The 26958-nt window shown below is 47.5% G+C and overlaps 1 protein-coding gene across 2 annotated transcripts; it reads left to right on the top strand.

The window, feature by feature from the left end:
* Positions 1 to 1604: 1604 nt before the first annotated feature.
* Positions 1605 to 11244, top strand: FTSJ1 (FtsJ RNA 2'-O-methyltransferase 1). 2 transcript variants are annotated; one of them, XM_079765996.1, is made up of 13 exons: positions 1605 to 1857; positions 3402 to 3546; positions 3821 to 3890; positions 3994 to 4087; positions 4662 to 4740; positions 6204 to 6256; positions 6342 to 6395; positions 6482 to 6584; positions 6687 to 6770; positions 7933 to 8030; positions 8122 to 8319; positions 8539 to 8580; positions 10571 to 11244. In XM_079765996.1, the coding sequence occupies exons 2-12, from the start codon at positions 3426 to 3428 to the stop codon at positions 8569 to 8571; spliced, it is 987 nt and encodes a 328-aa protein (XP_079622122.1). In that variant the 5' UTR covers positions 1605 to 1857; positions 3402 to 3425; the 3' UTR covers positions 8572 to 8580; positions 10571 to 11244. The 2 variants fall into 2 exon arrangements, with proteins under 2 accessions (XP_079622122.1, XP_079622121.1); XM_079765995.1 differs by having other exon boundaries at positions 7927 to 8030; positions 10571 to 11243.
* The last annotated feature ends 15714 nt before the right edge of the window (positions 11245 to 26958 follow it).

Here is a 26958-nt window from a genome sequence, read left to right as displayed (position 1 = left end):
TTTTGTTCATTATATGTCACTTCACTTAAAGTCCCAGTTTCCAAAAACATATTTACAATGTTAAGGGAGGACTTACTATATACCCTCCCATGTCTCCGTTTCCTCATCTATAAATTGGGGATAATTACAGTAACTTGCTCATTAGGTTGTTGTAAGGATTAAAATGAGTTTAAGGAAAGGATTGAGCGATGCACTGGAACCTACTTGTACAGATTGTTTGATCAATTTTCAGGGATTTTGTGAACTAGTTGTTAAACACAGCTGCTATTAAAAACAAAACTATATAAACGTACAATTAAATAAATTATATATTTTTAAAGGCAATAAATACTCAAAACTCACTTTCTTATTTTACTACATTTCACTATTCTCTATGCTCTTGGGTTTATGTCCCCCTATTTTAACTGTAAGATAAACATATTATACAATGGTGCACTTCAGTGTTCCGTGACAACATATCAGTAACTTGAAATCTAGCAAGATGACAGTTGTGTAAACCGTGGACATTGGCAAATGTTTGAAATCAGGACTTCCTCCCTCTCTCCCCTCAAATAGTTGGTTGTTAACCATTTACCAGCACACCATTGAGAGCACTTAGAATAGTGCCTGGCACATGGTAAACTGTATAATAAATGCTTCCATTATATTTGCCTTTGCACTGGTGGGGATGTATAGGGTTTTTTGTTTTGTTTTGTTGTTGTTTTGTGGGTTGCAGTTAAAAATGTTTGAAGAACACGGAATTACACAAGGCCAGTGTGTAGTTACGCCCTAGGCCTGTAACTTCTTTAGTGAAAGGTTTTAAGCCAGACCTGTCCATTATTCTTGTGCATCTAGATTAACACACCTTTGAAATATCAGAAGTAATACCCTCCAAAGGGGGTATTAACCATCAAGAGAAGACATAATCTTAACTACCCTGTAATCCAATCCCTGCCTTGCTTTCTCCAATTTTCCATGTAAGCTTGCTCCTTCCTTTCAAACGCATAAAAGAAGCTGCAAAACTGTTATCCTCAGCAACATTTGAGATCTTGCTCCCCAGCGTCTGTTGTCAGTTTGGCTCAAATAAACTCTTAGAAGATCCTCCACAGGTCTAGGCGTTTCTTTTGTGGAGAGGTATTTAGTCTTCCCGATAACTCTGTGAAATCTGTAGTACTTATTTCCCCATTTCACAGGTGGAGAAACTGAAGTTCTAAAACGGGCAGCATCACGTTGAGGAAGTGAAATGCAAAAGTGCTGCGGAGCGAGCTAGTGCACTGGAACGCACATCCCGCCTCCCGCCCAGCCGAATTTCACTTCGCAGCACTCCTAAAATGCATGGGTGCTGTGGTGCCTCGTTGCATTTTGGGAAATGTAGTCCACACACCGCTCACTGAGAAGGAAGGAGCGGGGAGAAAACCGATCTTAGCCTTGGGACAAAAGAACAAAGGCAGTTTTTTTTTTGTTTTGTTTTGTTTTGTTTTGTTTTGTTTTGTTTTGTTTGTGTGTGTGTGTGTGTGTGTGTGTGTGTGTTGTGTCTTTTTTTTTTTGTCCCCGGTGAGGTTTCCATCACGCATGCGCGAGTTCAGCCGCTTTGGTCACGCCCTTTGCATGCTGGGAACCGCAGTCCTCCCGTCCCAGCTACGTCGACACAAGGTGACGGGACACGCGCTGTAAGTTCGGGTCGGTCCGGACCTCGCGGGAGCCTCCGCATTCCACGATGACAGGATCGCCCCGCTGCTGGAGCCCGCAGGCGTGCGCGATCGGCATTCAGAGCCACTAAGAACAGACACCGAACCCCAAAGATTTCCCACCGGTTGGACTCGGGCTGCTGGCGGACCGGACTCTCGCGTCCCGCTCCTCCTCACTTGGAAAGCTACGGTAGGCCCTGGGGCACGGAGGGCAGTTGAGGCACGACTTCACTGTCCCGCCAGCGAGGGGAGGAGAGAAGTTCGCCCTCGTCGCTGCTGCTAGTAGTCTGGCCGGCTGACACCGGGGAGGCTGCAGACCCCAGGTTTGCGAGTAGAAAGGGGACTACTATCGCGGGGTGGGCTGGGGGAGTCAGGGGTCCAGATATCAGCGGATCCGCCTTGAGGGGGGTCTGAAGGCCCCAGTAGGGACATGGTCTTTGAGTTAATATAGAGGAGGGAACCGTGGTGTGACCAGACGGCTGTTCATTGGGGAAGGCATGAGTGTGCGGAGCTCTGGTGGGGCTGTGATGGAGGGATCAATAGGGGCTAATGGTCGACATGTTCGTGGGGACCAGTGGGGGTGTGGTCATTGATTAATGAGATGGTGGTAGAGTGAGCAACTAGAAGGTAATGGAAGGCAAACGGGGGTGTGATCCCTAAGGGAGTGATGGAGGTATGATTTCTACAGGTTAGTGAAGAATGCTGGGGCATAGTAATTGAAAAGATAATGGTGAGGCTATGCAGGGAATAATAGAGACCAGTGGGGGGTCATGGTCAAGGAACTAATGGAAGCAGTGAGCAAGAAAAGGAAATGAGAGACGAACAGGTGTTGTAGTCAAAGGCTTTTCATGGGTGATCATGGCATGATCATTGAGGAATTAATGGTAACTGAGCAAAGAAAGGGTAATAGTAAGGTGTTGGGAGGTCATCATCAAGTAATTATTGGGGGGCAAAATGTGCAGTGAGGGGAGAATGGGAAACTGATCACCCAGGATTAACATTAGTGTGTGGTAATGAAGGAATTACCAGGTACAAATGGTGTGATCTATGAGAGATCAATTGGAGGGCTGAATTAATGGGGACTGATAGATCATAGCAATTGAGAGCTTAATGGGAACTAATAGGCCATGACCCTCCAGGCATTAATGGGTGTTGATAACAATGTAGTAATAAAGGAATTACTGGGGACCTAATCATTTCAGGGATTAATAAAAAGTTGGTAGGGAGAGAGATATTAAGGGGGTGGGGAGTACAATGAGACAGTATTAAGATAAGGGGATTGAAACAAGGGATTAATGAGGGACTAATAGGGCTATATTAATCTAGGGGCAATGAGGACATCTGGGGAGACAGTGAGATGTTAATGGCGATAAGGTGGGCAGAGAAGGGTTGCTAGAGTCTTGGGGTGTAATAAGTGGAGTGTGGGTGACAAGAGTGGAGGTTGACAGGATCAGTAATGATTCACCTATGAGATAAGTTTGGGGTTTGGGGGATCTGTGCGGGGAGTGATGGGTTCTGTGGGGGTGAGTGGGTGGAGCTTAGATTCAGCCTGGAGTTCTTCAGGCTCCGTGAGGTCAGTGGGATCGGTGACTGGGTTCCAGTCTTCTGATCTGCTGAGTGAGCTGTCACGTGGGTCAGATGAGCCCAGTGTGCTTTTTCACTGACCTACAGAGACAGGTGGTGGTCCACTCACCCAGTTACTGATACAGGATGGCATCAACTTCCTGTTGGCAGGTCCCTGGGCAAACAGTGTGCAAGATGGGACGGACGTCGAAGGACAAGCGGGATGTCTACTACCGCCTGGCCAAGGAGAATGGCTGGCGTGCCCGCAGTGCCTTCAAGCTGCTACAACTCAATGAGGAATTCCAACTCTTCCAAGGTCCCCACCTGGCAGGCAGATCACTGGGGGGTGGGCAGGCACAGGGAACAGGCAAATGAACTAGGTCTGCAGAGCCATCTGTGGTGGGTGGGCTAACTTGAAGGGTCTGTGAAGCAGGGGCCAAGCAGGAAGGTGTGCAGATACTCAAGAAGTCTTGGGCCCCTGGGCAGAAGATAGATGTGGGAGCTCCCCAGGGGAGAGGGATGAAGTTTGCAGGGTCCCCGGGTTGGAGCAGTAGGTGCATCTGACACTACGCCTTCCTGTGTGTGCTCAGGCGTGACACGGGCAGTTGACCTGTGTGCAGCCCCGGGCAGCTGGAGCCAGGTGCTGAGCCAGAAGATTGGGTGAGTGTGGAGTCCCAGATGGGGGGTTCCTGGAGGGCAGGCTAGGTGGGGGGGGGCGGGCCAGGAGTGAAAACTGGGCTGACATGGGTCGTGTTGTTCACAGGAGTCCACAGGGGTCTGGCCATGTGGTGGCTGTAGACCTTCAAGCTATGGCTCCACTACCAGGTGTGTTACAGATCCAGGGGGACATCACCCAGGTAAGAGCATGGCTGAGGGTGTGGGGGGTGTTTCCTGGGTGAAGCTCCTCTCACCTGGGGGCTACAGAAAGTGGAAGAGACAGAGAAACAGACAGAGACAGAAATAAAGTAACGGAGAGAACCAGAGAGAGTGTGACAGGGAAGCCGAGAAACAGAGCCAGCAGGCTGTCATCCCAGAGAGATGGCAAAAAATTATGGGACTGGGTCCTCAGAGACGGAGTGTGGTCTTAGACAGGCAAAGCATGAGCATTTGTCTGACTCTGGGCCTATGGGCTAGGGCCGTGGTCGGCAAACTGCGGCTCGCGAGCCCCATGCGGCCCTTTGGCCCCTTGGGTGTGGCTCTTCCACAAAATACCACGGCCTGGGCGAGTCTATGTTGAAGAAGTGGCGTCAGAAGAAGATTAAGTTTAAAAAATTTGGCTCTCAAAAGAAATTTCAATCGTTGTCCTGTTGATATTTGCCTCTGTTGACTGATGAGTTTGCCGACCACTGGGCTAGGGCCATGGACAGGTGGGGTCAGATGGCCACAGCATGCGGGGACCTTGGGGCTACTCATTCACCCTCTCTTCCATAGCTGTCCACTGCCAAGGAGATCATCCGGCACTTTGAGGGCTGCCCCGCGGACCTAGTGGTGTGTGACGGGGCTCCCGATGGTAAACACGGGTTGGGAGACCAGGTGGGGGGTCCCATGTATGTCTTTCTGTATCTCCCATTTTGTTGGATTCTTTCACCAAGTCCCTGCCTCTCGTCCTCTGTCAGCTGTTTCCCACATCTGGCAACTTCTCCCTACCCTGCTGCCTGCTCTCTGCCTCTGTCTTCTCCCTCCTACCACTTCAGTTTTGTCTGTTGCCCACCCTTCCCTCCTTTCATATCTTGTCTTTCTTCTCTCTGCAGCTCTCCAATCTATCTTACAGCCCATTCATTTTTGTCATTCAGTCAGTCATCCATTCAACACACATTTACTGAGCACCTGTTGTGTGTTGGGCACTGTTCTACATGTTGGGAAAACATTTGTGAATAAAACTCCACTAATCTCTGACCTCATAGAACTGGTGGTCTAGTGGGAGCAGATGGAAAAGAAACATGATTGAGCTCTGTGGCATATCAAAAGGTGATAAGCACCATGGGGAAATCAATGAAAAGGGGAAGGAGGGAGTACCTATTGGAATATTAAATAAAGTGGATAGGGAAGGTCTCACAAAGACCTAAAGGTGAGAGAGTGGGCCAGAGGCATGCCTGGAGGAAGAACAATCCAGGCAAAAGGACCAGGCTGTGCAAAGGCCCTGAGGTGGGAGGGTGCTTGGTGTGTGTGAACACCCGTGTGGAGATCAGTGTGGTTGGATCAGAGTGAGGAGAGTGGTAGGAGGTGAGGTCATGAGGTGACAAAAGGACAGGTCCTTGTGTGGATCCTTATGGGTCACAGTAAGAACTTTGACTTTTTCACTGAGATGAGAACTCAGAGAAAACCATGAGAGGGTTATAAGCAGTGGAGGGCCATGCCTGACTCTGGGTTGTGACAGGATCCCCCTGGCTGCTGTGAGCAGTGTGAGGGGCAAGGATGTAAGCCGGGGGGCCTGGGGAGGAGGAGGCCATTGCAGTATTCCAGCTGACTGATGACAGTAGTGATGAGAAGAGGGTCAGTTCAGGAGATCTTTTGAAAGTAGGGCCGACAGGATTTGCAAATGGCTTGAATATGGGTATGAGGAGAGAATGGAGCTTGTCAAAGGTAACGAAGGTTTTTGGTCTGAACAACTGGCAGGATCAGATGAGACAGGGAAGATGGTGAGAGGAACCGGTTTGGGCAGGAAGGGCAGGAGTTTGGTTTTGGACAGCTCAAGTCTGAGATGTCAACTCTGATCTGAGTCTGGAGTTTCAGAATCTGAACTGGAGGTAAACATGACGATAAAGAGAATTGCAGATAAGGTTGTTTTGAGAATTAAAATGAGCTCCTAGGGATTAGGAGCTCAGAATGTGCATCTAGTTGAAAGACATTAATTTGCATGCAGAGCCTTAGCAATAAGAGAGCCTGGGAAATGTTTTTAGCCTTCTAACCTCTCTGGGACAAGAAGATAGCTAGAACTGGATGGCCCCCCTAATGCCGTTCCTCTTGCCGCAGTAACTGGCCTCCATGATGTTGATGAGTATATGCAGGCCCAGCTTCTCCTAGCCGTGAGTAACCCTGGCTGCCCTTGCCTCAGTTTGACCCCCTCCTGGCTGTCTCTGCCCCAGCCTTAGCTATCTGCCCTGTCCACAGGCTCTGAACATTGCTACACACGTCTTGAAGCCAGGGGGCTGCTTTGTAGCCAAGGTAAGCCTTGGGAAACCTAGTGGGGGACAGAGATGGGTCCCTGAGGGTCGCCCTCATGCCTCCATCTCTGCCTCTCCACCCTGCAGATCTTCCGAGGCCGGGATGTGACACTGATCTACAGCCAGCTGCGTGTCTTCTTTTCCAACGTGCTCTGTGCCAAGCCTAGGAGCAGCCGGAACTCCAGCATCGGTCAGTGGGGTGGAAGGGCTGGGCAGTCAATGCCATCTCAGGGACATGTCCTGCCCCGAGGTGGAGATGACAGTCGCCCCTCACTCTACTTTTCACCCACAGAGGCCTTCGCCGTCTGTCAGGGTTATGACCCCCCTGAGGGCTTCCTGCCAGACCTGACCAAACCCCTGCTGGACCACTCTTACGGTGAGAGCCAGAGCCTTGTGCTTGTCCCTGGGGACACTGCCCCCTTGTGGAATTTATGTTTCAGGAGGGTTCTCAGCCTCACCCCCTGGTAGAGACACTGTTCCTAATAGGAATTCTGTCCCTAGAGACTCAGCCCCACCCTCTGGTGGAAACCGCCCCCCACCACCACCATCTGGATATTATATCCCAGGAGGATCTTCAGCCCAGTCCTCTAGTGGTAACTACTCTTGGACCTGGTGAAATTCTGTCCCAGGAAGGTCTGAGCTCTGCCCCAGTTGAGACACCCGCCTAAGGAGATTGTAGCCTAAGAAGATTCGGTCACGCCCCCATGTGGAAACCCTACCCATGTGGGAATTTTGCCCCATGAGGTTCTTAACACCTGGCCCTTTTTTTAGAAAGAGAGGCAGGGAGAGGGATACAGAGATAGAAACATCGATGAGAGAGAAATATCAATCGGCTGCCTCCTGCTCGCCGCCTACTGGAGACTGTGCCTGCAACCCGGGGATGTGCCCTGACCAGGAATTGAACCATGACCTCCTGGTTCATGGTTGATGCTCAACCACTGAGCCACACCAGCTGGGCTCACCTGGCTCTGAGTGGGAAAGGGCACAGAGCCTGCTCATGTAGCAAACATGATTGAGTGAGACAAGGTTCATGCTGTATATGATAGAAAGGCAGATAGACATGAAAGTACAGTGTGGAGCCCTGGCCGGTTTGGCTTAGTGGATAGAGCGTCGGCCTGCAGACTGAGGGGTCCCAGGTTCGATTCCGGTCAAGGGCATGGACCTTGGCTGCGGGCACATCCCCAGTAGGAGGTGTGCAAGAGGCAGCTGATCGATGTTTCTCTCTCATCGATGTTTCTAACTCTCTAACCCTCTCCCTTCCTCTCTGTAAAAAAATCAATAAAATGTATTTAAAAAAAAAAAAAGAAAGAAAGTACAGTGTGGAAAAAAGCAGTGGGGCTGATATTTTAGAAGGGTTGATCATGGAGGGCTTCCCTGAGAAAGTGATCTGAACCAAATAAAGGATTTCCGGTGGCGGAGTGAGAGTAGCTGGTGGATAAAGGGGGAGGCCTCGGTACCCATGCTGCAGCCCAATTCATGACCGATCCCAGGCATCCCAGCCTTGTCCTGTCTTATTTCTCCCTGCTTGTCAGATCCAGATCTCAACCAATTAGATGGACCCACCCGCATCATTGTGCCATTTGTAGCCTGCGGGGACCTGAGCTCCTATGATTCGGACCGCAGCTACCCACTGGACGTGAGTGCCCAACTGACGGTAGGCAGATGGAGGGAGGGTGCTCTCCTAGGTTCCCAGATCCTCACCAGCTCCCCGCTATGTGTCCTTGCAGCTGGAGGATGGCTCAGAGTACAAGTACACGCCCCCCACGCAGCCCCCCATCTCACCGCCATACCAGGAAGCCTGCACGTTGAAGAAGAAGGGGCGGCTGGCCAAGGAGATCCGCTCCCAGGACTGCCCCGTCAACACAGTGGACACATTGGCCCAGCCCCTGGCTGCCCCACAGCGCCACACCCTGATGGCCTCTGAGGTCTGGAAACATGTGGCCCAGGGCACTGCTGTGCCCTATCTCTGTGCCCAGAGTGACCCCGCCCAGTACTCCTCTTCCTGCCCCCAAATCGTGTGGCTTCCGGGGTCAAAATTCTCTTCCCTGCCTCCCAATAGCTGTAAAAATCAATGGGTAAAACCAACTATAATGAATGGAAAAGCTTAGCCAAGCATCTGAGACTCTTTTCTTTTTCTTGAGTAGGTGGAAGACAGTGGAATGAATTGTTCACCTTAACACATCAAGGTAAATCAGCCTTTTTATCTAAGAGCTTGAGTAAAGGACACCTTTAAGAAAAAGATCAGTAAAATTTCACCTTTGACATTTTTACATCAACTGATAAGATTTCATTCAGCAAACCTTTACTAAGCATCTGAAATTGTATGTCAGGAACTGCTTTAAGCATTTTACATATTACATATTGAGGCATTCGGTAAACATTTATTAAACCTGTACCGTGTGCTGGGCATTGTTCTAGGTTTGGAGGTAGAGTGGGGAAAACAGGGAAATACCATGGCCCTGGTAGAGCTTCTAGATTGGGGAAGAGGTAATAAATAAAACGGTCTGAATGCCGGAGTTGCCCTCCACACATATATACACACTTACAGCTTGCATTTCAAATATATATGTATTTATATAGCTTGCATTGTAATATAATGTGTTTTATATAGACATATCTATAATAATAAAAGCATAATATGCTAATTAGACCAGACGACCTTCTGGATGAAGCCAGGGCTGTGAGGGAGATCATGGGAGTGCCAGAGGGAAGCCGGTGCCAGCAGCCGGGGGAAGGAAGGCCTACTCTTGCACAAATTTCGTGCATCGGGCCTCTAGTATTTTATATATAATATGTAAAAGTAATATTGGCCCAGTCGATGTTGCTCAGTGGTTGAGCATTGGCCCCTGAACCAGGAGGTCACAATTAGATTTCCAGTCAGGGCACATGCCCAGGTTTTGAGCTAGATCCCCAGTAGGGGGCATGCAGGAAGCAGCCAATCAATGAGTCTCTCTCATTGATGTTTCTATCTCTCTCTCCCTCTACCTTCCTCTCTGAAATCAATAAAAAAATATATTTTTTTAAAATATTGGATATGAAAAAAGTTTAAATAAAGCAGGGTAAAGAGAATCAGGAATTCTGGGGGTGGCAGTGTGCACTTTCTAATAGTGTTGGCATGGAAGGCCTCACTGAGGTAACGTTTGAGCGGAGACCTGAAGGAGATGAGGGAGGGAATCCATGTATCTATCTAGGGAGAGCATTTCAGGCAAATGCAATGGCCCTGAGGCGGAACTGTGCCTGGTGTGCAAGGGAGCAGCGGGGGGGGGGGGGGGGGGGGCAGTTTACCTGTAGCAGAGTGGGCTAAACATGTCAGTGCTGGAGTTTCTCATCCTTAGGCCCTCAAGTTAAGGGACATCCCTTTCTGACAATGGCTTATAAATAAGTACTAAAATTTCCTAGTTGGCACTATTTGTAGTACCCCGGGACTAGAAACAGTGCAAACATCCATCAACTGAAGAATAGATTGTTAGCCCGGCCAGGTGTGGCTCAGCGGTTGAGCATCGGCCCAGGAACCTAAAGGTCACTGGTTTGATTCCTAGTCAAGGCATATGCCTGGGTTTCGGGCTCCATCCCCAGTAGGGGCCATGCAGAAGGCAGCCAATCAATGAGTCTCTCTCATCACTGATATCTCTATCTCTCCCTCTTTGAAATCAATAAAAATAAAAAATAAAAAGAATGGTTTATTAAATCATGGTTTGTTCACGGCAGAGCATTATTGGCAACAAGAATGAATATCCTACGATTATATGAAATAAGACCCTATTATTACTCATTAAACGGAACTTATATGTGTTTTATGCATTTTTCTGTATATCACTGTTTATAATAAAAGTAGGGAGGAGCCCTAGCTGGTTTGGCTCAGTGGGTAGAGCGTCAGCCTGCAGACTGAAAGGTCCCAGGTTCGATTCCCATCAAGGACACATGCCTGGGTTGTGGGCTCAACCCCCAGTAGGGGGCGTGCAAGAGGCAGCCAATCAATGATTCTCATTGATGTTTCTGTCTCTCCCTCTCCCTCTCTGAAATCAATAAAAACATATTTAAAAAATAAAATAATAATAAAATAAAAGTAGGGAGGAAACTTCACAAAAATGTTAGTAGCCGGGTGGACAATGATTAAGTAGAAGAAAGTGGGGAAATGCGTTTTTGTTTAAAACTTTTTCTTTAACCTTTTAATAGCTGGCAGTCTGCGACAACTTGGAAGCTGTTTGCTATCAGGAGAGCCAGAACTTGTGTTAATGAACTTGTTTTTCAAATATCTCGTCACTGGGCCCTGAACACAAGCTTCGAGTGGGAACCTGGAATGACCACCAGGAACACAACCAGGAAAGAAACATCATGGAATGTTCGTTTGAACTACACAAGGAGTTCTTGACTGAGATCTTGCCTCTTCTCTGAATCTTCCCAGGGGTATCCATGAATTTGATGAAGGAAAATAGTACATCTTTATTTTCACTAATATGACTAAAATTTAGCTATATTCCCAAATATAAATTTCTAGCAGTAAATCATAATTATAAAAGCAGTGCCTGCAACTTTCCTGCCAAACCAAATCAAATCAGTTCATTTTTATAGTAGGGTTGTATGGGCATCATGAAATATTGTTCACATTCATCACTAATTGGAATTATGGATATCTTACAATTTGTTTTATTAATAAAAATGCCATCTGTTATTACATCCCAGTGTTGTTTCATTTTAATATAGACGGCAGCCCTGGCTGGTGTGTACAGTGGTTAGCGTTGACCCAAGCACCACAGGGGCATGTACCTGGGTTGCAGGTTCACTCCCCATCCCCAGTTGGGGTGCGTGTGGGAGGCAGCCAGTTGATGTTTCTCTCTCACATTGATGTTTCTCCCACTCTGAAAAGCAATGGAAAAAATATCCTCAGGTCGGGCCTCAGAGGGAGGGTAGGGGAGGGTGGGGATAAAGGGGAGAGATCAACCAAAGGACTTGTGTGTATGCATATGAGCCTAACCAGTGGTTAAGGACAACAGGGGGGTGGGGGCATGCATGGGGAGGGGTGTGGGATGGGAATGGGGGGATGAGGACAAATATGTGATACCTTAATCAATAAAGAAATTTTTAAAAAATATCCTCAGGTGAGGATTTAAAAAAATTAATATGGATGGTCATAATTTTTCTAGTTTCATTGAGATATAATTGACATATGAGTTTAAAGTGTGCAACATAGCTGAAACCGGTTTGGCTCAGTGGATAGAGCGTCGGCCTGCGGACTGAAAGGTCCCAGGTTCGATTCCGGTCAAGGGCATGGACCTTGGTTGCGGGCACATCCCCAGTAGGAGGTGTGCAGGAGGCAGCTGATCGATGTTTCTAACTCTCTATCCCTCTCCCTTCCTCTCTGTAAAAAATCAATAAAGTATTTTTTTTTAAAAGTGTGCAACATAATGATTTGATATGTATGCATATTGTGAAATGTTCACCACATAGTATATTGTGAAATGTCACCTCACAGAGTTAAATTTTTTTCCTCTGATGGGTATTCTTAAGATCTCTCTTGGCAACTTTCAAATACACAATACCATATTATTTTTTAATATGTTTTTTATTTCAAAGGAAGGGAGAGGAAGAGAGAGAGAGAAATATCAATGATGAGAGATAATCATTGATCAGCTGCCTCCTGCACGCCCCACACTGGGGATCAAGCCGACAACCCAGGCATATGCCCTGACCGGGAATCGAACCGTGACCTCCTGGATCATGGGCCAACACTCAACCTCTGAGCCACACTGGCCGGGCCACAATACCATATTATTAACTACTAGAGGCCTAGTGCATGAAATTCATGCACGGGGTACAGTTCCTAGGCCTGGCCTGAGATCAGGGCCAACTTCCCTGGCTGCCGGCCCCACCCCCCGCTGCCACCCACCTCCAGTTCCCTATTTGCCATCAGTCAATCAGAGCCTGCCGGTTGCGGGGAGGGACCAAGAGGTTGGCTGTTCCTGCCCACTCGCCAGCCCCATCCCCCGAAGCCGGTCATGGGGTGACTGGCAGGGTGGGGGCCTTGGCCTGGTGCCACCTGTGTCTGCCGCCACCACCCCCGGTTCACCATTCCCCATCGGGCGATCGGGGCCTGCCAGATGGGGGCTGCTGCTGCATTGAGCATCTGCCCCCTGGTGGTCAGTGCACATCATAGCGACCGGTCGTTCTGCCGTTAGGTTAATTTGCATATTACCCTTTTATTATATAGAATAGCCACCATGCTATAATTACATCCCCATGACTTATTTATAACTGGAAGTTTGTACCTTTTAACCATTCACCCATGTCCCTTACCCCACCCCCACCTCTGGCAACCACCAATCTGGTCTCTGTTTCTCTGAGTTCATTTTTTAAAGATTCCACATATAAATGAAATCACCCGGTTTTGGTCATTGTCCGACTTAGCTCCCTAATCCTAACCCTCAAGGTCCATCCATATTGTCACAAATGGCAGGATTTCATTTTTTTACAGCTGTACGTTCTAGCAGTCAGTTCTTAGGAGTGGAATGGGCATACATGCAGCTTTAGTATTTCATTGTATGCATACACTACATTTTCTGTATTAATTCATCCATCGACAGACACATAGGTTGTTTCCGTATCTTGTCTGTTTTGAATAATGCTGCTGTGAACATAGAGGTGCAGATATCTCTTTGAGATAGTGTTTTCATCTCCTTTGGATAAATACAAGAAGTGGGATTCCTGGATCATATGGTAGTGCTATTTAACCTTTTGAGGAACCCCTGTACTATTCAATTGGTTTCATAGTAATTTTTTGTATCTGAGTGTGTTTTTGCATGTGCATGCTTTGTGTGTGTGTGTGTGTGTGTGTGTGTGTGTGTGTGAATTCTCACCCAAGGATATTTTTTCCATTGATTTTTAGAGAAGAGTGTAAGGTAGGGAGGGGGAGAGAGGGAGAGAAACATCAATGTGAGAGAGACACATTGGTTGGTTGCCTCCTGCACATGCCCCAACCAAGACCAGGAATCAAACCCACAACCCATTGGTGAGCAGGTGGACACTCTAACCACTGATCACACCGGCCAGGGCTGCATGTGTATGCTTTTTAAAATATTCTTTTAGTAGGTCCACAGATCAGACCTGGAGAGTATTATGCTAAGCAAAATAAGCCAGTGAAAGGCAATATCACATGATCTCACTCATATGTGGAATCTAATGAACAAAATAGACCCAGAGACATAGAAGCATGGAACAGAGTGTGGAATCTCAGAGGGAAGGCAGGAGAGGGTGGGTGGGTGGGAAGAGATCAACCAAAGACCTTGTATGCATATATGCATAACCCATGGACACAGACAATAGGGTGGTGAGGGCCTGGGGCAAGATGGGAGGCTAGAAGGGGTCAATTGGGGGAAATGGGAACATATGTAATACTTTCAACAATAAAGATTTAATTTTTTTAAAAAAAAAAAGAGGTCCACAGATTTAACTAGATGTCAAAGGGTTCCACAGAACAATTTTTATGTTAAATCCCTTTTCTTAAGGAAATGTCAGATAGCCTGTCTTGACTGCAGTCTTGAATTTCTATAGTTTAGCAAATAGGAGCTGACAAACTCATCAGCTACCCGGACAGAACCGGTTTCTGCAACTCACTTCCATACCTTTTTTATTTTTTAATATATTTCATTGATTTCAGAGAGGAAGGGAGAGGGAGAGAGAATAGAAACATCAATGATGAGCCCTGGCTGGTTTGGCTCAGTGGATAGAGCTTCAGATCGTGGACAGAAGGGTCCCTGGTTCGATTCCAGTCAGGGCACATGCCCAGGTTGTGGGCTCCATCCCCAGTGGGGACGTGCTGGAGGCAACCAATCGGTGATTCTCTCTCATCATCGATGTTTCTATCTCTCCCTCTCCCTTTCTCTCTGAAATCAATAAAAATATATTTTTTAAAAAGAGAAAAACATCAATGATGAGAATCATTGATCAGCTGCCTCCTGCATGCCCCCTACTGGGGACTGAGCCCACAATTCCGGCATGTGCCCTGACCAGGAATTGAACTGTAACCTCCTGGTTCATAGGTCAACGCTCAATCACTGAGCCACGCCAGCCCAGGCTCACTTCCATATCTTTTGAAATTCACCTTCTGCCTGGCCAGTGTAGCTCAGCAGTTGAGCATCGACCCAGGAACCAAGAGGCCACCAGTTTGATTCCTGGTCAAGGCACATGCCGGAGTTGCAGGAGGGAGCTGATCGATGATTCTCTCTCATTGATGTTTCTATCTCTCTCTCCCTCTCCCTTCCTTTCTCTCTAAAAAAAAAAAAAAAAAATCAATAAAAAGATATTTTTAAAAAAACAACAACTCACCTTCTTTGTCCACACCCCAGTCCAGTGACCTCAAGATTCCCTACATCCCACTCTGTGACCCTAATTGTTTCTGTACCTGACTGTGTGACCCTAGGAGTGTCCATACCAAGTCTCTGTAACCCTTGGGTTGGGGGACACGCCACGGAGTGTTAACCCAGGATTCTTCCCACCCAGGTCATTGTGACAATAAGGAAGACATGACTGAAGAGTCCACACAGAAGACTCTGTGACCATGGGAGTATCCATGCCCATGACTGTAAGAATCCAGCAGTGTCAACACTACAGTCTATGAGGTCCCAGGAGTGAGCACACTCCCGTCTCTGTCACAGGAGTGTTCACATCTCAATTTCCAGGAACATAAACACAGCCTTCTCGACCTCAAGAGTGTACTCGCCTCAGGCTATATGTCCCTAGTTGTTCCGCCCCCATCTGCTTGACATCCAAAGTATGCACATGCAAGTAGCTGTGACAGGAGCAATGTCTAATCTCCAGTCTGTGTGACCCAGTGGTGTCTACACTCCCGTGTGTGTGGCCCAGGAGGGACCAGTCTGGCCCAGGCCATCTCTGACCTCAGGTGCACCCCTCTCCATCTGCCCAGCCCTGACTGTGACTCCAGGAGTGTCCACACCCCTCTGTGTGACTTCAGAACTTCACATACCAGAGTCAGTTTGCCCACAGAGGTACACATGACCTCAGACCGTGTGTCCTCAGTGGAGTGCTTCAGTCTGAGTGGCTCCTGGAGTGTTTCCACCCCAGTCTGTGGTGACAGAAATGACTACTTTCCATTGTGTGCGGCCCCAGGTTGTCCATAACCCAGTCTGTGTCACCCCAAAAGTATACATGCCCCAGTCAGTTTGACCACAGGTTTGTCAATTCTTCAAACTGTATAACAACAATGGGTGTCCATTTCCCAGTCTTTGTAACCTAAGGGGTACCACACCCTAGTCATTCTCAACCCACAGGGGTGTCTACAACACAGTCTCTCTCCTCCTCCTCCTCCTCCTCCTCCTCCTCCTCCTCCTCCTCCTCCTCCTCCTCTTCCTCCTCTTCCTCCTTTTCCTCCTCCTTCACCTCCTCCTTCTCCTCTTCTATATAAACATATCCTCAGATGAAAAAAAAAGAAGTATTTTGAAGTGAGAGAACTGTTCTATGTCCTATTTTTGGTAGCAGTTAACCAACTATTTTTGTTTGTCAAGCCTCAGAGAACTGTATGCTACAAAGGGAAAAGTTACCGTATGTAAAATATGCCTCAATAAACATGACCTTTTTTTAAGTGCAATACTTTGCAAGCAATAAAGAATTCTATGTGTACAAGAGAGTTGTGATCGTGCCTGTTGTTATTTCTCCTCTCTGTGTGGTGTCTGCACAGACATGTCTCAGGAATGCACCTAAGGAAAAGGAGACGCCTTGAGCATCCTGAAGTTCTTCAAGGTAGGGGTTTGTTACCCTGGCTGGTGTTGCTCAGTGGTTGGAGTGTTGGCCTGTGCACAGAAAGGTCTCAGGTTGCAGGTTCAATCCCCCGCCCTGGGCAGCGGGTGCAGGAGGCAACCAATTGATGTGGCCCTTTCACATCAATGTTTCTCTTTCCCCCTACTCCTCCTTCCCTTCCACTCTCTCTGAAAATCAATGCAGGGAGTGTCTTCAGGTGAGGATTTTTTTTAAAAGGTAGTGCTTTGTTTATTGACTGTTAGGACCTGAACTGTGTCCTCTCAAAATTCATGTTAGGCCCTAACTAACCCCGTAGTGGCTGCATTTGTAGATAGGCTTTTAAGGAGGTAATAAAGGTGAAGTGATGTCATAAGAGTATATATATCCCCTAATCTGATAGGACTAGTGGCATAATAAGAAGAGGAAGAGACACCAGTGTGCTCTTTCCTCACACACATGCACAGAGGAAAGGCCATGTGAAGACAGTAGAAAGGTGGCCGTCTACAAGCCAGGAAGAGAGTCCTCACCAGAAACCAACCCTGCTGGCATCTTGATCTTGGACTTCCAGCCTCCAGGTCGATGAGGAAATAAATGTTTGTTGTTTAAGCCACTCAGTCTGTGGTATTTTGTTATGACAGCCTGAGCAGACTAACATATTGCCTTCTCAGGTTCAGATCTGACTTCAAGATATCTCGGCCATGTGTGAGGGAAGCAGGCATTCGAGTGAAAGAAGGGAAAATTCATAACAACAATGGGTGTCCATTTGTCTAGTTGAAGGGGAAGATGTGAGGGAACAGGTGTACACATGGCTGAGCCTGGGTATCGGTACACATGTACTCCTGAGAGCCTATGCCTGGGCATGTGTGTGGCATGGGTGCAGGTATTTCTATGGGTATTTTCATGTCCCCGGGGGAGGGGGGCTCATGAAAGCACACATGTGTGTGCATGAATGCACAAGCATCCAGTAGTCTGGACCGTGGTGTCTTTGCACAGGGACCTCTGGGCAGCCATGAATGTGTATGTGTGCAGAGTACAGGTGTATCCGTGGGTTCAGGCCTGGGCATCTGTGCACATGTACCCCTAGGTGCTCATAAATGTGTGTGTGCACACAAGTGCATATTTGTCCATGGGCCTGGGTCTGGGTGCTTGTGCACATGGACCCTGTATGAATGTTTATGTGTGGATTAGGTGTGCGCATAGGCCTGGGCCTCCGTATCTATGCATGTGTAACTCTGGGTACCCATGCATGTGTGTGTGCATGGTTTCAACATGTAAAATATGTGCGCCTGGGCCTGAGTCAGGGCATGGATATACGTGTATCCCCAGGGGCCCATGCATGGGTATGGTCATGTGTTCAGATGTGCCTATCTGTGGTCTCGGATCTTGGTGTCCGTGCACGTGTCTCCTTAGGGGCCCACATATGGCATCTGTGCATGCATGTGTGGCTGTGTGGGGGGATGGGTGTGTAGCTTCACTTCCACCTGCACCTGGCTGGGACAGTAAGGAAAACCAAGGAATGCACTTCCTCTAAGAATCCAGGTTTCCACTGAGCCAGAGGAGTGGAAGTCAGGACCACTTTCCTTTTCTCAAACCTTGATACTTGGGACAAAACTGGAGCTTGGGAAATGCCCCTTTCTTCATGCAACACGGTGCTCCTGACTTGAGCACTGCACTGGGCTCTGTTGCAACCCAGAGACAATGTGGCCAGACTCCAGACTCCAGGAGAGATGAGCAATGCTTGTAAGTCACCACGATATGACGCAGAGGTGCCAGGAAACTGCTCAGAGCACGGAGAAGAGCCTCCAGTAAGGCTTCCTGGGGCGGGGGGGGGGGGGGGGGGGGCGGGCAGGGGCAGAGGAAGGGGAGCCCATAGCAATGGAATGGGGAGCCTGGACACGCAGGTATGGGAGTAGGGAGACAGAAGTCGAGGCAAGGAAAACTCGGAAGGCAAAGGCCTGGAAGTGGGACAGCAGTGTGTTGGGTCAGGAAGCTGCTTGTGGCTGAGAGAGGTGACCGAGTGTCCAGGCCTGAAAGGGTCCCAGAGATGAATGGGGGTTGGTGGCAGGGAGTTGTCTCTCTGTCCCTGGAACAGGTAGCCTACACTTAGGAAGATTCCCTGGGCCACAGAGGCCTAGGCCCTAGGGTAAGCCACCTGCCCTTTCTAGGCCTCAGGACTCTTACTTTCCTTTTACTTTTGTTATTGTTGGCAATCCTCACCTGAGGACATTTTCCATTGATTTTTTAGAGAAAGTGAAAGAGAGGGGAAGAGACAGAGAGAGATAAACATCAATGTGAGAGAGACACATCGATTGGCTGCCTCCCGCACAAGCCTAGGGCCAGGAATCCAGCCTGCAACCAAGGTACATGCCCTTGACCAGAATCAAACCCACGACTCCAGTCTGCGGGCTGATGCTCTATCTAGGGCTAGGCCTCAGTACTCTACTGCCAAATAGCTCGCCTGTCTGCAGCCGAGGCCCAGGGAAGCATCTAACCTAAAAGAGTAGCTCACAGGTAGTGAGCAGACAGATGGCTACTCCCCAAGATTGGGCCCCCTCTTGCTCCTCTCCCACCTCTGAGTCCTCACACCCTGCCTCCAGGGACAACGCTTCGAAATGAGCTGGGGGAGCCATGCCCACTGGCCCACCAGCAGCAGGGAGGCCAGACCTGGTGCAGGCACAACCTGGACTAGGAGGGGGCACCTCCACCACTAGCCCCGATCCCCCACCAACCCACTGGGGTGCCGCAGGGGAAACACAGGCTCTGGTTGAACAAGGGGTGACCGCTGCTCCTGAATTCCAAGTCTGACTCAGCGATAGAGCAGGTTTGGAGAGGACAGAGGGGTCTCTCCTTCCAGTCTCAGCACCCCAGCCCTGCCTAGCTTCCACCCCAAAATCCCCTCGGGTGCAGTGTCAGGACCTATCTGTGCCCCCACCTCAACCCCAAACCGATGACTTTCTTTTAGTCACTGCTGACTGTGGCTGTCTGGCAGCAGGCCACTAGTTGCACAGGCTGTGCCCTGACAAAGAATGCCCGGCCCAGGGGGAGAGTGGGGGACAGAAATGCAGCCTGGGCCCCCTCTGGCATCCCTCTTGTTCTGACTTAGGGCTGCATCCCTCAGGAGGAAGGGGCCTGTTTTTCTGAAGTTCACCAAAGCACTACGTGAGCAAGCTAGTGGCGCCCCTCAGCGTCCAGGTCTTTAAAGGCATAGAAGTCAGGAGATGAGTCAGAAAGTGGTCACAGTCTGAGGGCTGGGCACGCCTCAGCCCAGGGTGCCTCTGAGCCGGAAAAGTCTCAGCCATTGTCTAGACCAGTCCTGTGCGTTGTCGGGAAAGACTCTGACAGGCTTTTAACGGGACAGAACTAGCCCCAGGTGTCCCTTCAAATGGAATGCTGATGTGTAGCCGACCCAGCTCATCTGTCTCTGGGCCTGTACAGACAAGAGTTAACATGTGCAGGGCTGACAATTCCCATTCGTAAACATGCAAATGCATTTGGTCCTGTCGAGATACATTTTATTCTGCCCTGTAGAAAAGATGATTATAAATAGTCTAGGGCAGTGGTCGGCAAACTCATGAGTCAACAGAGCCAAATATCAACAGGACAACGATTGAAATTTCTTTTGAGAGCCAAAATTTTTACACTTAAACTTATTCTAACGCCACTTCTTCAAAATAGACTCGCCCAGGCCGTGGTATTTTGTGGAAGAGCCACACTCAAGGGGCCAAAGAGCCGCATGTGGCTCGCGAGCCGCAGTGTGCCGACCACGGGTCTAGTGCATCTATTGGCAAATTCATTTCAGGATCATGGTAGCCTATACATGTATCTGTTCTGCAGATTTTCCTCCAAGAATTGCTGACATCTTGCCAGTTCTTTCATTAATAAAAGACCTTTGATGCATGTGCATTTTACATTTGTATGAGCAGTGATGTTATCATTTTGGAAGTTATCCTTTAACTGCATCTACCGGAGGTCACTGAGAGGGAGGAGACTTGCTTCAAGGGAATCTCAGGGGCTGGGACTGGGAGACAGAGCTTAATCCAGACCATTCTGGACTCTGCCCTGCTCCTGGAGGGAGGGGGGCTGTGCTTTGCACAGGATGTGGAATGGGGAGCTGTGACACATCCCCCCACTCTGAGGATGTGGAATGACCCCTTTGGCCTCCCACATTGGTTCCCACCCTTTGTTCTGTGCCTCCATTCAGATCCAAGACACAGACAGCTCCCCACCTCCAGTGGTAGTTTGGGTGGGTTTATTTAGGACATGCAGGCACTGAAATGCCCCATTGCCGTCCTGGACCCTGTGCTGGTGACACCTGTGGGAAGGGCTTTATTCTGGGGTGGGTTGTTTCAACTGCTGGGCCTCCTCAGTTTCCTTACCAATAAAATGCATGTAATATGGTTCCTGCCTGACCGTGGTGTGGAGAAGATTAAATGAGATAGTGGATGTAAAGCTCTTTACATAGCTCAGTATACAGTAAGCGCTCAATAAATACCAGATGTCAGTCATTAGGTCTGTTCACTTTGCAGAATTCCCAGAGGCAGACATTTGGGAAAGGATGCTTGGGACTCCTTCCAGATGCTGGCCCAGGAGGAGCCAAGTGCTCCATCCTTGGCTAAGACACTCAGCAAGCGCTTCCTGGGTGATGGATCAGGGGGTCAGGTCCCTGGCCAGTAAGGTTATGCCCCACCTGCTCTCTCTGGCACTCCCATGCTCCCACCCAGGGGATCCTGGGACCTGGAGGACAAAGGGGAAGGAAGATAAGGAAAAGTTAATTCCTTACAGGTAACTCTGTGGTGCGGCGGGGGCGGGGGGGGGGGGTCATTTCTAAGGGCCTTGGTTTCTCCATCTGCACTTTAGAGCTGGGAATTGCTGAGGTCCTCTGCAGCCACCTTTTAGGGAAAAAACAGATGGTCTCCAAGAACATACCAGTAACAGCTGGAAGCTGAAGGTCTCCCAATCCAGGCTCTGCTTCTGGAGACAAACCAGAGAAGACAAGTAAGGGAAAGCCACTCCCCTCCATACCACCAGAAGTCACCTAAATACACTGAGTGGCCAGATTATTATGCGTTCAGAGATCATAATAATCTGGCCACTCAGTGTATATATATATATTAGAGGCCCAGTGCATGAATTCGTGCATGGCGGGGTCCAGCCAGCCTGGCCAGGTGGTGGAACTCCCGGCCGAGGGGACAATTTGCATATTAGCCTTTTATTATATAGGATATACACTGAGTGGCCAGATTATTATGCGTTCAGAGATCATCATCATCTGGCCACTCAGTGTAGGCTGAAAGGCAGAGTTGGCCAGGAGCCCATGTTCCCAAGTTTCTTGGCTAGTGAAGAAGAAGGCCTGCCTGAGAACCTTGTAGGTACCAGAGTGGTGGATTCCAGGCCTGAGGGGTCCCTGCCAGCCCTTGGAACTGACTCCTGGCTGTGGCATTTCTGTGACCTCAGAGGACCAACATTTAACATGAGCAAATAAAATAAAATCACTGGATAAATAAATAAGAAAATAAAATGAGCAAATAACTCCACCGGGACATGCGAAGGTGGGAAGATGGATGTATTCTTCAGGGATTTAGGGGTTGTAAGTGACAGAAGCACAGATTAAACCAGCTGAAGAAAAAGACACTTAGGTAACTGAAGATACCAAGGCAGAGTGAGCATGGGGTATGCACCCCACATCTAAGAACCCTACCTTTCACTGGAAGGGGGTTCTACTTTTTGACAGCTTCACCCTCAGCAGGCTCTTCTCATGTGATGGCCGCCCATCATGTTGGGCCACCTCACCTTCCCCTGAACAGCTAGGAGCCCCAAAGTATAGAAACACCTCTTTCCCTGTAGTGCCAGCTTTATAGGTCATGTGGCCGGGCTTGGGTCACATACCCACTCCTGGCTCTGTGGACGGGATGACAGATTGCTCTATCAACTATGCTAGTCAAGGGTCCACTCCTAGAGTTTTGGAAAGGGCTGGGGGGAGTGAGTCCCATAGGAACTACATGTGGGGTGAGGTGTGTCACCAAGGGAAAATGGAGGGTGGTGTTTAATAGAAGAGGAAGGGGTGCTGAGTTGGCAGTAAAGTTACCTCATCTCTCTCAGCCACCAGAAATCCTGCCTCCTGTGACAGATTAGAAGGTAAAGTTTACAGGAAAATGTCAATGTCTCCCAGAAGTGGTTCAACATGTTTGTGGAAGAAGGCAAAGCCGCACTGGAAATGGTGAGATTCATCTAATGGTCGAATTTAGGGCAGCGTGAGAAAAGGACCGGGAGGGCTCCGGGGGGAGACTTCCAAGTACGCAGTGGACCTAACGGTACAAAGGCAGCCCAGGAGGAAAGAAGATCTCCTTCCCATCCTAGGTCTCCATTCAAGGCAGATGGCCCTCCCAGGCATGTCAGAGCTCTAGGGTCCTCTGCTCCCTTCCTCGTCTAGGTGTGTATTCAACAAGCATCGGTTTCTAACATTGAAAAGGGATCTTTCTAAAGAAGGTTTATTCCTCTGGACGATTACAGATAAGTTCTGTGTGGCGGGGTCAGCTGGTCATTTGTGTGGCTGGAACAATGCTTGTGTCCTCTCGGTATTCAGATGTGATTATGGAGTGGTCTTGCTTTTATCTCGATCTATCCCAGTCGCAGAGTGGTCTTGTCTGAAGCTGATGGTCTATACAATTGTTCATGTTCAGCAGGAAGACACCAAGGTCTAGCTGTGAGTGGAAGGCCAGCTCCTGGATGTGGGGGCTGCTTTTCTCTTTCCCAGATTTTCGGGATCAGATTTTCTGGGAAGCCTGGGATCCCACAAAGAAACAAATGCTTACTCTCTAAAATCGCCTGTAGCCCAGACAGACAAGGTTTGAATCACAGAGCCCGGTCCGTAGGTGGCCCCTCCTGTGGCTTACTATATGTGACCTCAGTTGCTGCCTCCGTGAAATGGGCGATTCTGATGGCAGAATTAGGTTGTTGGGGGGAGGGTGTAACCACCGACAGAGGTTCCAACAATGTTGGTGAAATGTAATCCCTCTGTAAAAGCCAGTCTTTTTAAAGTTAAATCCCTCAATCTTAAAACCAACATGGACTACTAAATGGCAGCAAGAAAGGCTGTTTGGTTTTTCTTATGAATAGCAGCTTTTCTTCTTTGTGCTTTTTAAAATGTCCTTTTTATAACCCCAATGGAAGGGAGTTTGTCATCTAACAAAAATGAATATGTGTTTCTCTTTTGTCCCAGCAATCCCACTCCTGGCAACTTGCCCTAAAGATAAACTTCCAACAATGTGAAAATACATATGCACAAGTTTATTCATTGTAGCTTGGCTGATAATTGGGGGGTGGGGTGGAGGGAAGGCAACAATATCAGTTCCTAGGCGTAGGCAGTGGTTGAATAAACTGTGATACATTCACACAATGGAATCCTACACAGCAATGGAAGAAAACTATGAACTGATGAGGAGTGGTTTCCAGAACATACGGTTAAGTGAAGGGGGCGGAAAAAGCAAAATGCACACCAGTATCTATAGTATACAAGCCTTCATGTAGAAACCAAGATGATATAAGTGCCCTGGCCAGTGTTGATCAGTGGTTAGAGCACTAGCCTCTGCACCAAAGGGTCGCAGGTTAGATTCCTAGTCAAGGGCACTTACCTGGGTTGCAGGTTCAATCCCCAGTGCCAGTCAGGGTGGTTCAGGAGGCAACCAGTTGATATATCTCTCTTACATTGATGTTTCTCTTTCCCCCACTTCTTTCCAGTCTCTCTAAAAAAAAAAAAAAATGGAAAAAATATCCTTGGTGAGGATTAACAAGAAAACACGTATATTTGCTTATCTTTACAAAAAGAAACAAAGGAAGGATAAACCAGCAACTATTGAGACTGGTTGCCTAGAGGCACTGGGTGGGAGCAGACTAGAAGGAACAAAGTTTACTTGTTGGAATAGTTCTGACTTTTGAAACCATGTTCATGTTTCACATACTAAGAAAATGAATAAAAATAACAAGGATGGGAAGGGGGAATCCTAAAACAGAACACAATCAGAAACAGATGAACCTTAATTGCATTTTAAACACAGCCTCACTCAAAGGGAATGGGAAGAACTAACCCAAGTAACTTTTGATCATGGTGTTCATCAGGTTAAAGACAAGAAGGGCTGTAACAAATATTGACCTCTAGTTAGTAGATTTGTCTTCTATAGTGGTATGGGTAGTGAATCTGAAACTATTTTTTTAAATATATATATATTTTTTTATTTCAAAGATGAAGGGAGAGGGAGAAAGAGAGATAGAAACACCAAGGAGAAACATCAATGATGAGAATCATTGATGGGCTGCCTCCTGCACGCCCCCTACTGGGGATTGAGCCCCCAACCCAGGCATGTGCCCTGGACTGGAATAGAACCCGGGACTCTTCAGTCCGCAGGCTGACGCTCTATTCACTGAGCCACACCAGCTAGGGCATGAATCTGAAACTACTGAATGTGTAACCTAGGATTGACAAATAAGTAAAATTCTTGTGGATAATGAGAATTAGGTTTCTTACTGTTGGAGAATGGAGTTACAAATACAGAAAAGGGAAAAGCTATGATGAACACCCTAGTATGGGATTGGTATTATAGATATCAATAGGAATTCATGGATTTTTATATATAAGTAGATATACATATAAGATAGATGTGTGGATGCATTTACATGCATATGTGTAGACGGTTTCGCTACATATGGTACATATATAGGAGATTACACATACATCCTAATTCTGTCCACTGAGAGAGCCTGGAATCAGCCACACTGCAGAAGCAGTAAGTACTTCTAGTGCCCAGATCTTGGTTTCCTGGATGCCATTCTTCACTGAAAGGAATCAAGGCTTCTTGGGGGAGATGGCTGACTCCAGGACCAGAACTGGGAAAGTACAAGATGAGCCTGAAACACCCTGATGTAATCTAAAGGAAAGATAGGCTCAAAAATGATGGAGATATGCCAAAAGGACACGGGAGCCAACTTGAGGGGACTCCCACTGGCCACATTTAGAACAATCTGAGCATTGTACAACTACCTCAGGTGAAATTTATGGTATGTTAATTATACCTCAATTAAACAACTTTTATTTTTTAATATATTTTTATTGATTTCAGAGAGGAATGGAGAGAGAGAGAGAGAGAGAGAGAGAGAGAGAGAGAGAGAGAGAGAAGCATCAATGATGAGAGAGAATCATTGATCGGCTACCTCCTGATCGAGCCCACAACCCTGGCATGTGCCCTGATGGGGAATCAAACCGTGACCTCCTGGTTCATAGGTCAACAGTCAACCACTGAGCCACACCGGCAGGGCTAAACTATTTTATTAATAAATAAAGCAACTGACTTTAACCTGTAAATTAAAAGAAGAATTCATAAAAAAAAAGAATTCATGAGTCTCATACTGATACAAATAAACAAATGTATAAATAAATACGTGGGGGAGAAAGAAAAGCTCTTCCTTACAGTAAAATCCCGCGGTACGTGTAAAAGAAAATCATCCTTTGACCACCATAATCGTAGTCATGGCTTCAGGCAAGAATCACCAAGGGTGCTAAACTAGTGAGTGGAAGTTTGAAGAAAAACAGGAGAGTTACAGAGTCTCAAAGTATGTCCCTGCAAGATACCTATTCATTACAAAGGGAAATAGTACATTGACAGTGGAGAAACCTGGAAGATGCGACCTTAATCAAATCACCAAAGCTAATAACAATTTGGGACCTAGCCAATACCTTGTGCCTCCGGACACACTAAGAAAAACACAGGTCACTTCTTTGGAATTCCTGCCAAAAATGCAGAATCCAAATCTAACCCTGAGGAAATATCAGATAACCCAAAATTGAAGGACATTCTTCCAAATAATTGGCCTGTGACTTTTTTTTGAAAACCTCGAGATCATGAAAGTTAAGGGAAGAGTGTGGCATTGTTCCGACTGAGGGAGGCTGAAAAGACCTGATAACAGCATGCAGCACATGACCCAGGATTTCCTTTTCCTATAGAGGGACATTACTGGCTCACCCACTAGGATGGCTAGAATGAAAAAGTCAGATAACAAGTGTTGAGGATGTGGAGATATTGGAGCCCTCATACACTGCTGGTAAGAGTGTAAGAAAATGTCCTTGTTAGGAAATTCATACTTAACTATTTAGTTAAAAGGCCATCGTGTCTACAACTACGATCAAACAGTTTAGGAAAATATATAGATAGGGATATAGATAAATAGATAGATACAATGTGGTTATTATGAGGCTTGGCCATTTTTGCCAATCTAATAAATGAAAAATGTGATCTCATTGTATTCATTTGCATCTCTTTAATTATGGAGAGACCATTTAAAATGCCCCAGAAACCACAATGCAGAAGACCACAAAGGCTATCCAATGTGAAAGATATTTATTGAGTGCCACTCTCTACTAAGCTCCAGTGATAAAAATATGAAACACCACACCTAGTAGATGTGACATGTATGTAACTGTTGTTTTAATTTTGCATTTCCCTGATAACAAAAAAGAATGAGTTATCTTTTCATAGGTTATACATGTTGGCCATTTCTGGGGTCTTCTGTGAATTCCCTGTTCATATCCACTGTCCATTTTCTAGTGTAGTGTTTGTCCCCTTCTGATTGATTTGTAGATGTGCTTTATGCATCCCAGAATCTAGATACTAGTTCTTTATCACACACATCAAAAGACTAGAATGAAACAATCAAGTCTGTGAAGCTCAGTGAGGCATAGAGTAAAGGATCTTTCCGTTTTAAATACCAAGACTTGCAATTAAGGGAAATATTTCGGGCATGTGCGGTGGGTCATTGTTGACTCT

The sequence above is a fragment of the Cnephaeus nilssonii genome, assembly GCF_951640355.1.
Source record: "Cnephaeus nilssonii genome assembly, chromosome: X".
Lineage (NCBI taxonomy): Eukaryota > Metazoa > Chordata > Mammalia > Chiroptera > Vespertilionidae > Cnephaeus > Cnephaeus nilssonii.
This window is presented reverse-complemented; position numbering and strand designations above follow the sequence as displayed.